This window comes from Labrus bergylta, chromosome 18 (assembly GCF_963930695.1).
Source record: "Labrus bergylta chromosome 18, fLabBer1.1, whole genome shotgun sequence".
In the NCBI taxonomy this organism is placed as follows: domain Eukaryota; kingdom Metazoa; phylum Chordata; class Actinopteri; order Labriformes; family Labridae; genus Labrus; species Labrus bergylta.
The window spans coordinates 9,891,793-9,907,067 of NC_089212.1; the positions used below are offsets into that span (position 1 = coordinate 9,891,793).

General features: G+C 39.4%; 2 protein-coding genes across 6 annotated transcripts; both read right to left on the minus strand.

The window, feature by feature from the left end:
* Positions 1-99: 99 nt before the first annotated feature.
* tdh2 (L-threonine dehydrogenase 2) lies at positions 100-4,026 on the minus strand. 2 transcript variants are annotated; one of them, XM_020645069.3, is made up of 9 exons: positions 3,887-4,026; positions 3,541-3,747; positions 2,870-2,912; positions 2,718-2,788; positions 2,458-2,607; positions 2,188-2,360; positions 2,001-2,091; positions 1,627-1,896; positions 100-1,107 (listed from the first exon to the last, which is right to left on the minus strand). In XM_020645069.3, the coding sequence occupies exons 2-9, from the start codon at positions 3,731-3,733 to the stop codon at positions 962-964; spliced, it is 1,137 nt and encodes a 378-aa protein (XP_020500725.1). In that variant the 5' UTR covers positions 3,734-3,747; positions 3,887-4,026; the 3' UTR covers positions 100-961. The 2 variants fall into 2 exon arrangements, with proteins under 2 accessions (XP_020500725.1, XP_065822193.1); XM_065966121.1 differs by having other exon boundaries at positions 3,541-3,723; positions 3,887-4,019.
* On the minus strand, positions 3,820-14,868 carry zgc:154055 (uncharacterized protein LOC556036 homolog). 4 transcript variants are annotated; one of them, XM_020645065.3, is made up of 11 exons: positions 14,369-14,868; positions 13,954-14,010; positions 13,476-13,584; positions 13,203-13,328; positions 11,749-11,922; positions 11,438-11,661; positions 11,195-11,356; positions 10,407-10,548; positions 9,123-9,343; positions 8,548-8,699; positions 3,820-4,645 (listed from the first exon to the last, which is right to left on the minus strand). In XM_020645065.3, exons 1-11 carry the CDS (start codon positions 14,551-14,553, stop codon positions 4,545-4,547), a joined length of 1,653 nt encoding a protein of 550 aa, XP_020500721.1. In that variant the 5' UTR covers positions 14,554-14,868; the 3' UTR covers positions 3,820-4,544. The 4 variants fall into 4 exon arrangements, with proteins under 4 accessions (XP_020500721.1, XP_020500722.1, XP_020500723.1 ...); XM_020645066.3 differs by having other exon boundaries at positions 11,444-11,661; positions 14,369-14,867; XM_020645067.3 differs by lacking the exon at positions 13,954-14,010.
* Between the last annotated feature and the right edge of the window lie 407 nt (positions 14,869-15,275).

A 15,275-nucleotide genomic window follows, 5' to 3' on the forward strand; every position in this document is an offset into this window, starting at 1 on the left:
TGAAGCGCAACACCTGACGTGTGTTATACATCAAGTAAACCAGTAACTCCATGTCATGAAATTAAATGAACATCACCAGAATACATGGAAAATCAAGACTTTTTTTTAACACATGAACATTTTTATTATTCAAAGTCTGATTCAAAGTACACAGCATTTTTAAAATAGGCTAAATGTTTTTTTTTTGGAAGTAAGTAATCCACAGTAGCCTAATAAATATTTTTTTTGTTATTCATACTCCTTCATAACCCAAATCACACTGCTGAAAAAATAATAATAAAAGCTACCTTTTAGATGCCACAGCAAGGGTAGTGGGGATGTATACAGTGTGTATTTTCATTATAGAGACTATTATTACTCAAGACTGCTTTTTAAAACAGCCAAATTACATATAGGCTAATAGGTGATTACAGTCCAGAGTAGAAAGACCAGGTTATTCAAGGTGATCCAGAAAGTAAAGCCTATCCAATATTTGTTACTGTAAATGTACAACGGCTCCATATTGTGATGCACATGTTCACAAACAGTGTAACAGAGAATTGTGTCATTGGATGTGATTAACGAGACAGTTCTTAAAACTTAAAGAAAACAAGTACTTTTCTCTTTCATCTGAGGCAACATTGCCATGTGTAAAGTGATGCCTTGACTATAATAACAATTAAAAACAACAAGGATGAAGAGAAGCTCTGACTTTGACAGTATATGATCCCCTGAAAAATACTGAAATGTCTGTTTGAGCTAATACATATTGTGTCATATTTTACACTGTATATCTGAGGTTCTGACTCATGACTCAGAAACCATACTTCACAAACAGTCCCTGGCTCATATTTGTCATATACCAGAGTAACAGATGCTACAGGTTGACAACTTGTGAAAGTGAAGTGGAAAGTAGTATCTTGTTGGGAAAAAAAAGACTGAAGAGAAGTCAGGAATAGGGAATTAATCAAAACAGGTTTTGCTAGCTGACTGGCAAACCCTCATTGGTCCTCTTTTCTCGAATGGAGCGCAGCATGTCTGACACCAGCTCCTCAAGCCCAAAGACTGGTGCCCAGCCCCAATCTCTCCTGGCATTAGAGTCATCAAACCTCACAGGCCAGCTGTCTGCTGCAAAGTGACAAGCAAGATGACCACATTACTTCCATCACATCATTTTAATTAAAGACAGCTATGTCAGAATGAATGTATAACTCAATGTGTCAGGTACATCTGAGAAAAAAAACACAAGTAACTTCACAACCTGACAGATAAAGCTTTAAATGCCACCTATTGATATGTAAACTCTGCTATGACATGAATAAAACATGAACAAATTAAAAGCAAATATTTCTTAGATGTAAGAAAACAGATTTATTTTGAAATAAGGTGCTATAATTTGTAAATGCTAGAATACAATGTCAAATGCATAATAAAGTCAATTTGATTCACAATAATGGTTAGACGAATGGTTATTAACCTCAATTAGTTGTGTTTTTATAGGTCTATAGAGCATGCTCTTTTGGGCTTGTCAGTTGTACACCAATTTGGCAAACTACCATATTCAACACTAAAAGAGGTATCATCCTACATTCATAAATGTTGCACATGTACAGGTATGTGTACTTGTGTACATGTTTCAAGTCGTACCAATGGTCTGGCGGACAGAGTCAGGATTGTAGGTGACCTTGAGGTAAGGCAGATGCTTGCGGATTTCTTGGGCCACCTCTTCCGGAGTGAAGCTCATAGCGGCGATGTTGTAGGTCCTCAGTGAAAGTTGGCACTCTGGAGCCTGCATGAACTCTACTGTCGCACGGTGGCAGTCAGAGATATGCATCATGGGAAGACGGGTGTCAGGGCGCAGGTAACACTCATGGTGACCTGTGCTGAGAGCATCATGGAAGATTTGCACTGCATAGTCTGTGAAGAGAGATAGCATGTATTGTATTGTAGGTAGCTGTAACAAACCATTGTAGTCGTGAATATTTGGGAGATATGCAGATTGACATTGAGTGATGTAATACCTGTAGTTCCCCCTCCAGGCGGTGTGTTGACTGATATAACACCTGGGTAACGTAGGCAGCGAAAGTCCAGACCATATTTGTGATGAAGATACTAGAAAAAAATGCAACAAATGTTGAGATGTAGTCATGTTTTACAAGGTGTATGGGTTTGTGTCAGCATTTTAAGATAACATCAAGATTAACCAACCTCCCCCATCAGTTCTCCATGCACTTTTGACACACCATAGATGGTTCGAGGTCTTTGGACACAGAGGTCAGGGGCTGGATCACGTGGAGAAGAGGGACCAAATGCTCCAATGGTGCTGGGGACAAAGAGGCGTAGGCAGTTCTCTAAGGCCAAGTCAAGCACATTATGGAGGCCTATAGGTGGACAGAAAATGATCCAAAAAGGAAATTTAAAAAAGGGTCAATCCCTATGATAGGCAATACATTTAAATGGTGTTTGTATCCAGCAGACCTGTGATGTTTATCTTGCGTGCCAAAGCCACATTAGCCTCTCCAACAGCGCTGAGCAGAGCGCTGTAGTGGACCAGCCAAGTCACACGATTGTTTACGATCAGTTCTCGAAGATGTTTGTAGTCCAACACGTCAGCGTAAACAAATGGACCTAATGGGAGAAAAGATAAAAGAGGGAAATAAAAAATAATAACAAATGATTTAAAATGGACGGAACAAAATGTGAGTAAATCGCAGCTTAAGAAAAGAGGTTTTGCATACCACTGCTGACAACATGAGGTGGAGGCTTCTTAATGTCCGACAGGATAACATTATCTGTTCCGTACTGTTTCCTAGACATTAATATAGACATGTTATTAAGTTTCTGATACTTCGACAACATTAAACGTCTTAAAGAGTTTTGTATAACCCACCTCAGTATCTGTGCGAGTCCTACACCTAACTGTCCCAGACCACCTGCATACAGAGACAAGTTTCATATTTAGGCTGGTACATGTTTACTTACTAAACAAGATGATGTTTCAAGTTTACTATAAAAAATGAAATTTAAGTTTTTGGTCTTTGAGTTTTTTTTTGTTTGTTCCAAAGCTTAGTCATGGGACTAAAAGTGACTGCAGGCTATTATTCTCCCTGCATCACCCATTTGCTCTTTAAAATCACCAGCACTGTCTGTGCGTGCTCTATTGTGATGAGGCTAAATGGGGTCCTGCTACTGGCGCAGACTGAAAACAAGTAAAACAGAAAAAAACACAGCACATATGGCTACAAATCCTCCATTTTTGTTGATGAAACTCTATAGCTCCTTGCTAAACCACTATTTAATTAAATATAAACATAACATCTGCCTGTAAGGGTGGGAGTAACTCGCACAGCTCCCTTTAACGGTTTTCTATAGGAGGCACTCAACCCCTATTGTAACAGCTCTGCAGTCAACAGTACATAACAGTTAGATTTGAAAGCGGTAGAAAACAATGGTAGCTTGACTAGACTAGTACAGCTCTTGGTTCAGTGAATTTATCCTAACTTTATCCTTAATGGATGAATGTCATGAGGAAGCAGCTATGACATGAGAACTGTGTATTACCTGTGATGAGGACACGGGGGTGTTCCTGAGGAGTGGGGGATGTGCAGGTCTCTTGATTGTTCCACCTGCTCATCTGCCTGGGCAAACAGCTGAAGCTGCGACCTGGCAAACCTCGCACCCTGCTCAGACAACCTCGGCAAAACATGCCCAGCACAGCCATAGTGGGCACACAGACCCGCACACCTGGTTGCATGTCCAGTAGCAGTTCTTTGAAAAGTTAAAACAAATTGAACTAGAAAGAACTGGTTACCCAGAACTTCAATATACTGATAACCTTCATGGCTTTTGTTCAAAGAATACATTTATTTAAATTAAATTACAGGAGGATACAGACAATATTTTTTACCTGTGTGAAAATCCAAAATACCAACAGATGAGTCTCGGTCCAAAACCAGCCGTGCAACTTAGTAAATCCCGAACTATTGCTCTAAACAAAATGACCAACTCTGACTATGAGGTCAGTTTAGTAAACACATTAACTACTGGTTAAATAAGCAGGTGAAGAAAGTCATGCTGGGTTGTGTGGTCCTTGTCCACTTTGTATAATCACCAGCTTGTGGCTCTTGACTAAAACAGACTACAGTCTCCAGCTTGCAAAGCTCCATGTGTGCAAACATGCTGACTTGCTGTGCACAGGGATTTGTATTGTGAAGAGTGTTTAGCTGAGCTTAACAGGACTGGGAGGTGTGTCACATATACAGCTTTCCTCTTTTGATATTTATGAGTGAATATATGACAGAATAAATAACCCAAAGAGGATGATGCAACATTTTGAGAACCTTTTCAGCATTTTTAAAGCACCCAAATATGGTTTGAAAATGCGGCCTCAAAAGACATTTTGAAAGAGTAAAAAAAACCATAATAAATATTTAAATGTGATTGGTTGTAAAAGGAAAAAAAAGCCACAGTAAAAGGCATTGCATATTGGTTACTTTTCTCTTTAAAACATGCTCCACATGTTCAGGCTGAGACTCTTCAATTGTTCAGAATTGTCTGAATGTTCATCAGCTAAGTGCCAGCTTTCCCCACTCAATGACCATGTTTCGTATTTCCTCCTGAGCCTCTTCAAGGTGACGACTCTGCTGGGTCCACCTCAGGAAAAAACCTGAGAATCAGAAATGAGCATAAGTCAGTTTTAACACTTAAAGTCCACGAATGAGTATAAATAGCAAGGCTGTAGGCTTATATCACAAAGTAATTTTTATTTTATTTTATTTTAAAGTAATTTAACCGGGAGAATCTCATTCAATTAGATTAAGAATCTAATTTGTAATTTATAATTTGCAATTTATTTCAAGGATAGCCCCTTGAGATGCATCATCTCATTTTCAAGGGGGTCCTTACAAAACATAAATTAATCATCATAATACAAAATCAAAATAAAAGGTAAATCCAAAACATAATACCAAACATTTAAACACAGAGACACCCACACCACAAACAAACACACACTCACATTCACTCACACTTAATGCTCCCCCAAGCCTAGCCACCCACCAACCAGCCAGTATTACACAATCAGAAAAATTCTCAAGAGAAAAAAATAATAAGAATAATAATAAGAAGAAAAAAAGAAGGAAAACCTCTGCATAAATATATGCATACACACTATACAGTACTTACACACATAGTGTACGCAACATTAAGGCACAAGGTACAGAACAGTACATACATGTAGATGTGAGGTACATGAGTGCAAGCAAGAGGAGAACAGGTCCACACAAACTAAGTTCAACAGAGAAAGAAAATCAAAAGCAAGAGCAGGATGTTTGACAATGAGTAAGTAGAGATGATTTAAAGATGTGATAGATCTAAGTGAGCGAGGTAGGTTATTCCATTCTTTAAATTTAAATGCACTGCGACCAATTTCTTTCCTGATTCTTGGTGTGAGGAAAAATAGATGATCAGTATGCCTTAGACTATACTGTGAACTGAAAGGGATTAGAAATTGTTTCAAGTACGGAGGAAAATTAAAATAGATACATTTAAAAGTAAATAGTGACCAATGAAATGTCCTTCTGGACTTGGGACCCAGCCAATTCAAGGACTCATACATTAGGCAGTGATGGGTCCTATATGGACACCTCAGAACAAATCTACAGAGACTGTTGTGTAAGATACTGAGAGGTCGAAGATTTGTCTCTGAGGTGTTCCCATAGATAACATCAGCATAATCAAGGATTGGCAGCACCAATTGTGTCACGATTCTTCTCCGGACTTGCAGTGAAAAACATTCAACAGAACGATAAAGTGATTTTAGACGACCATATATTTTCTTAGAAATTGAGTTGATATGAGGTTTGAAAGATAACTGGGAATCTAGCCAAAGGCCCAAATATTTAAATTCATCTACTTTTTCTAATGCTGTTCCATCCAGGAAATTAATATGCCACTTTTTTGTTAAGGGCAAAGAATCTGGTCGAGTGCAGAACAACATAAAATATGATTTTTTCTTATTCAGAAGAAGCTTATTGACAGAGAACCATTTTTGGACTAGATTAAAATCAGATTGTATTGAATATTGAATTTGTGAAATGTCCGAACTGGAGGAGTATATTACAGTGTCATCTGCATATAAATGAATTTGACAGTCAGAACAGACTTGTGAGAGGTCATTGATGAAGATGGAGAATAATAGAGGACCTAAAGATGAACCTTGTGGCACACCTTTATCAATAATCTTGAAGTCTGACTGGCTGCCCTGAAAAAAAACACATTGACTTCCATAATGAAGAAAAGAGTTGAAAAACAACAAAGAGTCAGTAGAGAGACCAATAGCATGTAGTTTATATAAAAGGAGATAGTGATCAACAATGGGAAATGGGAAAGATTTGAGGCCACAATGATATTCCCCTACCACCTTTTTACAACTAAAATCAAAGTTGATTCTTGACTCTAAGTGGATGATTGTGTCAAATGTTAATAACATTGGGCTTCATTCACAAACGGTTCTTAAGAAGGAAATTATTTTTAAACGCCATTTTCATGCAATGTTTAATCTGCAAAATGTTGATTCTGAATATAAACTCAGCAGATAGGTAAGAATGTTTCAAACGTATGCTGAAAATAGGCTGCACGGTGGAGCAGTGGTTGGTGCTGTTGCCTCACAGCATAAAGGTTTCAAGTTCTAATGCAATGTATGCCATGTCCATATTCTCCATGTGCATGCATGGGTTCCCTCCAGGTACTTGATCGATAGATTCATTGGTGACTGTAAATTGCCAGTGGGTGTGAGCGTGAAAGTTTGTCTGTCTGACTGCTGACCAGGATGGATGTTGAAAATAGAACACTTACTCCTGATGATAACAATAATCCACCTTTAAACACCAGTAAATTTACAAATCTGTCACATGTTGCATTGTTTTACAGTAGAAGCTTTAAGAATAAATATTAAGTCTAATCATAATGTGTCTCCATGATGATGAGATATGATCATCTTTCAGTCATGTATTTCTCTCAAATTTAAGATCAAACTATTTTATTTCACTTCGCCGGGTGTGTCCTTTTCTGATGTCTTTATTAACTGAACAATTGATATCATAATGTATGTGTCTGTGGTAGACTACTACTGACACTCCTAATATAACATAATAATTGTTTCTCACTTATATTAGCACTGTTTCCATATAAGAACTACCAAAGTTTCTCTCACATTTGCAGTTCAGTGTGAAATCGTAAGATCATAAGATATTAGTTTAGGAATTCCTGACTTCTCTCTTTTTCTTTTCATCAGTGTGAGTTCTGTGTGTTTTTAGTTTAGTTGTTTTTAGTTTTTCAGTTTATTTGAATCAGTGACAGTGTACAACAAAAACATTAGTCTCAGAAGAGAAGGGAGCTTATCCAGTGACTAGAGGTATCAGCTAATTATTTCTCAGATATGGGCCGATATTACAAGATTTATTTACCAGTCAAAGGCCATTTCATTTGAGTTTTATTGTATTACAGCAGTTCTCTTCCTGGCTGTCACCAGCAAAATGTGCTATTAGTTTTAAAGCAAGCGTTATCAATCAAAACATGTGCAGTTACTTTCCAGTTGAGTGACCATCTTGTCTTAATAATACTGCATATCTCTCCCACAGGGGTTTGATCGGCATTTAAGCAATCAACACAATAAATATGTATATCCAGATCTATCTATCTTTACAGATCGAACATAGATCTAAGAAAGATATCAATATCAATATCGGTATCCAGATTGGTGGCGCCATAATTTACATATGCTAATAAGGAAAAACAGGAGGTTATGGCTTCATAAACTCGAGAACACAGGTGCAACTAAGAGCACACTCACTAGGCAATCCGTACCGTGCCCAAGCATGCTTCACCCTAAAGTCCAGTTCCTTTGACCAGTGTGAGTGCTCTGTACCGTGCTCAAGGACGGTACACTTTCCTTGGCCCTGGCATACTTGAAAGAGGCATGCTTCAGAACGGTACAGTTCAATCGTGCAATCGTGCTTAAGCATGGTACTGGACAACTCTGCCAGTGTGAATTATCCTGTTCAATAAACAGGTTCATGATTCTGCATTAGATTTTCATTAGAAACATTATTCAGATTACACATTTGATTAAAATGTACATTTGGCCCATTCCTTTCAGGTGTTTGGTTTCTCAAGTAACTGAGTTGATATATAAACTAAGATATATGATAGGAATATGGGCAGAAAAACATTTTTTCCAGGACATTATGATGTCACAGTGAAGTAGAACTTTTACATTTTTTTGTAAAAAAGCAGCATTATTGAGCATCAATTTTAAAATATGTCCTCCAGGAAATCATTTGATATTGAGTTCTTATGAATAGGTATGACATGAGGTTAGTGACACTGACCTTTGTGTTTAGTTCATCCTTAAGAAAAAGTTGAGTTTTGTGCCAAATAAGAAGACATTTTAAGCGCAACAGAGTAACAGACAACTTCTGGCTGTCACTGGCAAAGTGCATAAAAAATATTTTAAAAAATCATAAAAATAATGAATATACACAACTCTGTATTCATGTTTAAAGTTACCTCTCCAAAGCTGCAGGGACTGAGGGTGAACTGAGGGCCAGATTGCTAGCTCAGTGGGTTCATAGAGCGGGTTAGAGTAGTAGTCTCTCTCCCTGGGCCTCAACAGAGCTTTGAACAAACAGTGAGTCCTTTCCATCACTCCTAGAGCCCACCTGAGAGAGAAGAACGAGGTGTAAGGTAACTATCTAGTCTCAAGAAGAAAAATATATACTTTATTAATCCCGTGAGCGGAAACTCAATCGTTCACTCTGTTGTTGAACATGATACATATACTTGTGCACAAACAGGATCCTATGGACATGCATTAATGGAGAGATGTCAGAGTCAGGGGTCTGCCCACAGCGAGCACTCCTGAGCTGGTGGGGGTTCAGTGCCTTGCTCAGGGGGACCTCTGCAGTGCTCAGGAAGTGAAACTGGCACCTCTCGAGCTACCAGACCAACTTCCGGATTGAGTTTGCACCTGGACTTGAACTGGTCACTCTCCGGTTCCCAACCCAGGTCCCTTCAGACTGAGCTACTGCCGCCCCTAAAACATCAATTCCCATTTCCGGGCCACACAGAGAAGTACCACTGACCTCTCCTGATGGCTGTTGCACAGGAAGGTGCCAAAGTCGGAAGCGTAGGCCTCAGTCGCCAGCCTTAGAAGCAGTGCCTCAGAGAAACCCAGTGCCAAGGGAAACTGACGCCAGAGTTGCCACACACAGTCCAGCAGCAGCAGGAAGACGGGGGACTCCTGCTGGAGACGGGCGTGTGAAAAAGCTGAGTGGGCACATCGCTGCATGAATGGGTGTCCTGCCTGGAGAGAAGAACACTGATTTACATAAACTGCCAAACCTGTCTAGTATCAATGTGTATTTGTGTCAAGCATATCCCTCCAGATCTGTTCAGCCCACTTATAGCTGTTTTTCTTTTTATTTATTTTTTGAGGGGGGGGAGGGGTTCTGATTGGTGTAGCACCCAGTCAAATACTCCAGTCCTGAGGATGCAGTTTGGGACTGAGCTTTCTAAAACTTGGCCAGCTTGATTGTCTGCAGGCAGGGTTTCACACAATTGCAATTGTACCTCTCAAGTTGTTATTGCCAATGCTGTTTCTAAAGATATATAAACTATATCAATTGTCTATCAGAATGTATATGCTGTTACCACGCTAAACAAAATCAAGGCACCAGCTCAGGTACCTTGGACTGGGCAAGCACAGTTCTTATAAGATCACAAACAAATTCCAACATTTTTTCCTTGTTAAACTTAACTAAACAAACATAAACTTCCATAATGTTATGTTTCTGTTGAAGGTAAACATATACAAGGATTATGGTTTAATAATGGACGATTAATGTTTAGCTGTGACTTGTTATGCCGTTTCCCTGAAATCTACATAAAGTTACAATGTACGTGTTAAAATAAATGTTTGGAAGGAGAAGCAGGTTTTGTAAAAATCCATGCCCACCCATGCATTAGACTGAATATGACTTTTTTTTTCTCTCGCAGCATTTCCTTTTCTTGAGGGGTAAACTGTGAAGCAATATCTGTGAAGCAAGATATTTGGTAATAACAGCATGAAGAATAGTGCTTGAAAGAGATCTTCCTTTGGATTTAAAATGTCATCTTTATTGAAATGTTATGCAAGTCTCAAACATTATTTCAGACACAGACTCAGTAAATCTAAAGCTATTCAATATTTTCATAGGTGCATTATAGGGTTTGAAAAACATAATTTAAAATATGTGGTTACCCTGTCCTAATGCTCCTGTGTCTCTATTTCAAGTCCTGTTCATATTTTTTTAAATGTACAGTTCAAATGATACATTATACATTTACATACATTTTAGATTATTAGACACACACATAAATACACTCACCTGTACCCACTCCCTCTCTAGCAGAGCCAGAAAGCCCTCCAGGGAGCGGCAGTGTGGATCCATGATAAGCTGAGCCAGAGTGCTGATGAGCAGAGTGGAGTCCTTCCCTTCAGAGCCATGTACTAGAACTGAGTGTCCGTCCCTGGCCAACACAAATAGACAGCAGTCCTTAACTTAAGTGCTGCTGACAGGTTTTAATTGTTGCATGTCTTTTTTTAAATTATATTTTGTCCTTGCATTTATGTCCAGCCATGCTATTTACATATGTGTCAAGTGTACAAGTGTCTCTTTAGACCTTCTTGATTAAATAATGATGATAATGTGGTTAAGGTATTCCAACTTTCTTGTGCTAAATTGAAGCTTCTTATGTGTTGTGTTAAACATAAATTATTGTTACACATTTGTTCACAAGATGTGTAAGGATCAATTTGATTCATTTTATTGGACCGACGCGTTTCATACCCTGATGAAGGCCACAAACCAAAACGCGTCAGCCTAATAAAGTCAATAAAATTGATCTTCATACGATAAGTGTTGCAGGAGCTTTTTGACCTCTTTCACTCTCCATTCATCTTGGTATAGTTGGTGTAGTTGCCAGAAAATCCTACTCTGCTTTGCATTTTATTTTACAAGTTAGAACTTCCTATTAATTACCCTACTGCCAAATTTCTTAGGGTAAAAAAAAAAAAAACAGATTCACAGAAGGGATCAAACTTTGCAGTTAGACAACAATAGGTGCGCACCATCAGTACCAATAGCACAGACGAACACCTGGTTGGAGTTCCTACCTCTCCACACACTCTGCCAGCAGGCCAGCAGTTGAAAGGGCGGTTTGGACGTAAAACAGCCACTTTGAATTCTCAAGCTTACTAAGCCAACGATCCATATTATTGGACTCGTCACCACAGGCCTCCACCAGCTTAATCAGACTCTCTTGCAGCGCTTTACCTCTGCAGACAACAAAAAAGTGAATGAAGTAAGTTTAAAGAGACAGAACAGCATCCACGACTCCTCAACCGTTTCTCACATACACACACTTTTCCATTTGTCTGTGCAGTCTCTTCCAGCAGCTGTAAGAGGATTTGGACTCAAACCCTCCACCTGTCATCCGTGCCTGCGTCGCCTGCTGACTGGAGCGTGTGTCAATAATATAACCTTTGTCTGAGCCATCAAGCACAGCCTGGAGGAGGTCCTCGTCTTCTTTGCAGCGCTTCCTATTGGCTCCTGGCAGCGGCTGACTGCTGCGCATGATTACCTGCAAAGGTTTTGTTTGAATGTAATCGTTACGTTTTTTTGTATGAATTGTAGGATTTTGGTCAGGGTACATAAATGAGACGCTCACCATGCCATTCTTCCTGTGATAGTAGCAGAGGACAGGGAAGCGTCCCCCCTGTCTGAACTTGGCAACCTTTTTAAGCATGCTATCGTCTATGTTCTTTGGGACGATGACAGCTGGAGGGTAAGAGGGACACACTGAGTAGTCTCTGTTCACAGTGCTCACTCGCCATCGATCATGCTGCAAACAGAGGAGAGAGAGGATCAGGAAGAGAAGTCACAGTTACACATAACCAATGAATGGTGACGGAAAAAGTACACTTTCATGTATTTGTAACCCTTTATAATCTTTGTACACTACCAACTGAAGTTTCACGCTAACCACCCTGTTTTGTGGCTTTATGTCAAAAGATACAAAAGCTCTGCTGTTGAATTAGTTCACCTTCCTCCTATATACATGTAGCACTTGCTTCCTGCTGAATCACAAAATCTGAACTCAGAGGGCAGAGCGACTTTGTTTTTCCACTCTTGATTTACATGACACAAGTGTGACATAAGACTACAAGAGGCCAAAACTAACACAAAAAGTACATTTTCACCCCAAAATGGCAAATTTCTACCTGAGGGCAAAATCATCAGACCATTTCACACCATTTGACTCTTTTATTATCTTTGAAATTTAAAAAAACATGAAAATGGCGACTCAAAAACTATCAAAAAATCAATCCTTCTTCAATAAGACATTACTGCTGATCAACCCAAAGCTTTTTTGAGTTTATTTTTCAGAGCGTAGATTGATTGTTACATCAACATTTTACAAGTGTTCTATTTAGCCTGTTTAAGAAGATTGGATTTGTAACGCTAAAGCTGAATACAAAATATGTTGAATGCAATGTAGTGTATTTGAACAACATATTTCTCCTCTTTGATTAAAAAGGTGCACTGTTAACACATTAAGGCAAATAGTTAGATGAACAGGTCTGACAGAGGAATCTTTTTTTTTAAATCTAGCCCTACATTTGTATTGAATAGGTCTGTAATAAAAATTAAAAAAAAACAGAAGTGAGCATTAGAGGAGCTGGTAGGCTATTTTTCAGAACAATGAATTACCACAATTTAAAATTTGACATGAGACATATAGGCTCCAAACAAGTTCTTCAGAGTGAAGAACAGACATGTAACTACGACTGCAGACATGTACATGTTCTTGGAACATTATGCCTGTAAAAACACACACAACAATGTTGCCCTCAGGGTCGGCCCCTCACCATAGTGACACACTATTTCCCAGAGGAAGGTTCATGTCTATTAGGCACGTATTCAAGCTGTGTGCAGCACATTCTGGAGTTCCGCGAAAACAAATACAAGCAAAGCAACAGGGATATCCTGCCTCCTGACCCATCCTCAGTTTCCTGGTTGGATTGTTGTTATAAAAAACTGTCTGTATTTGTGTGATCATATTATGTTTTTCATTCCTCCACAAGAGAAAGAGACATACGGAAACATTTCTGTTTTGCTTACGAGCTCCTTCATTTGACTGTAGAGCTTTTCAGTGGATGAGAGACCCCACTGGTCCTGCAGGCTGAGATCAGAGGGTCTGTGAAAGAAAGGATACATCTCCGAGGCACAGTCCAGACAGGACAGGGTCTAGAGAAAGAACACTTCATCAGATTTAAAGCCCACAAGAAAGGAATTGTGTATTTAAAGAGAGGACATAAAATGAGAACAAAATACTTATATCCATGTTTGCTATATGTTACAGGCTTAGAAGGTTTAGCATATTTTTTATTATACCTCAATAGAGTGTGCAATATTGAGACACTGCTCCATGCCTGGGATGTCAAGCTGGAGCACACGCAGATCTTTACACTTGATGGTTATTGTCCCTGAAGATCCAGACATCCTGGGGGGGGGAAATTAAGCAGAGCAATTGAAACAATATGACCCTGCCACCCCCAGCTAACCTGTTTTGAGTGTAGCAGTGCAGACAGTGTGACTTGCAGCTGTAAAGGAAGGCAAACCTAGTCAGCTGGGCTGTGTGGGTGGGGACATTTTGCAAAAGAGTTTTTGTTGACCAAAAAACACCATAATAATTGGTTTCAGCGATGCTTAGACTTGAAAAAAGAAGCTGTTAGGAGTTAGCAACACTCAACAGTGTGTGTAGAAGGTGACACGAACATTTGGTTGCTTAAGTCTAAGTGAGCACATTTTATATTTCCATTATCTGTGAGCAGCATGAAGCAGACACATGGCAACACAAAGTATGTCCAACCTTTCACTGTGGCCTGCATTAGAGAAGAGGCCGGAATAGGCCGAAAGGTTTTCCACGCTGGTTGAAAAGATTTGAGGAATAATGGAATTAGACAATCAGAAATAATAGCATTCACTGGAACAGTATACAGACCCCTTTGGTTTTGATAAATGGTGTTATTTGTTTAAACAAGACCGAGTTTTTAACAATAATCCTCACAGAAAACCTTTGTCCTATGAAGATCTTTCGCCCCATATTAAATGCTGTAATTAGTGGTTGTAAGCAATGAAAAGGGTTTCATTATGCAGAGTGATATTTAATTATGTGGAATGGTTATATGGCTGTCATAGCATATATCTTCAGTTTATGATGAAGATAGCCTATAGTTGGTCAATTATGTTCATTGTTGCAGATATGAATAGTCCTTCTCTCTCACCTTTTCTCAATAGCGTCGATGTTCTTGAGGAGCAGCAGAAACTGCCGGGTGCCCGTCTCCTCCCTGTCCGAGAAGAGCAGGTGGTGGCCTGTGATGCACAAGGTGCCTCTGCTCGGAGGGTGTAGCGGCTGTCGGAGGACAACATCCTCCACATTGGCTGTCTTGATGTGTTCAGAAAACTCCATCAGCTCCTCGTCACGAACCAAGTTCCTCTTCAATAGACGTGACCCTGCACTTGGGACGTGAAAACGCAACTTCAAATGTCTTCCTCGCCTCTCGTTAAGAAAAGCAGACTCCGTCCCCTGTTATCTCAGTTGGGTAGCAGCGCACTTGCGCTCTGTTTGTTTAACGATGAAGTTCTTATAAATAGATTCATTTTTTTTCTTCAGATCATAGCCAGACCCCAGTGGCGCTTAAACTTCACTCACACATGGACATGGCTGAACACAAACCGTTTTGCTTGAGATAATAGAAAGCGGAAGTGCACGTTTCCTGAGAAAAAAGCAACTCTGAAATGTGTCACAAATTGCTGGTAAACTATGGGGAGGGGGGGTTTGGGGGGCAGCGGCTTTGGGCTTGTGGTAGAATGATCAATGAGCACTAGATGGCAGCACATTCAAACGTAAACCCTCTTTGAACGCACACCAGACGTGACAAGGTTTTATTTTGGCCCCACTCTGAAGTGGTAAAAGAAGTGCTGGAGTTATTTAAACAAAGACCTACAGCAATAAAGCAGTGCAAACCATAGTTTTATAATGAAGCAAGTATAGCCTCAAACATCAGTTTGTCAAAGTGGTGCATACTAGCCTATTGGTATTACTAGTGTACATAGCCTAAATGTAGGCCTATTGTAACATTAACTGTAAATTGTTCATTATTATTGTTCTTTATGCATCTTTAAGTAACT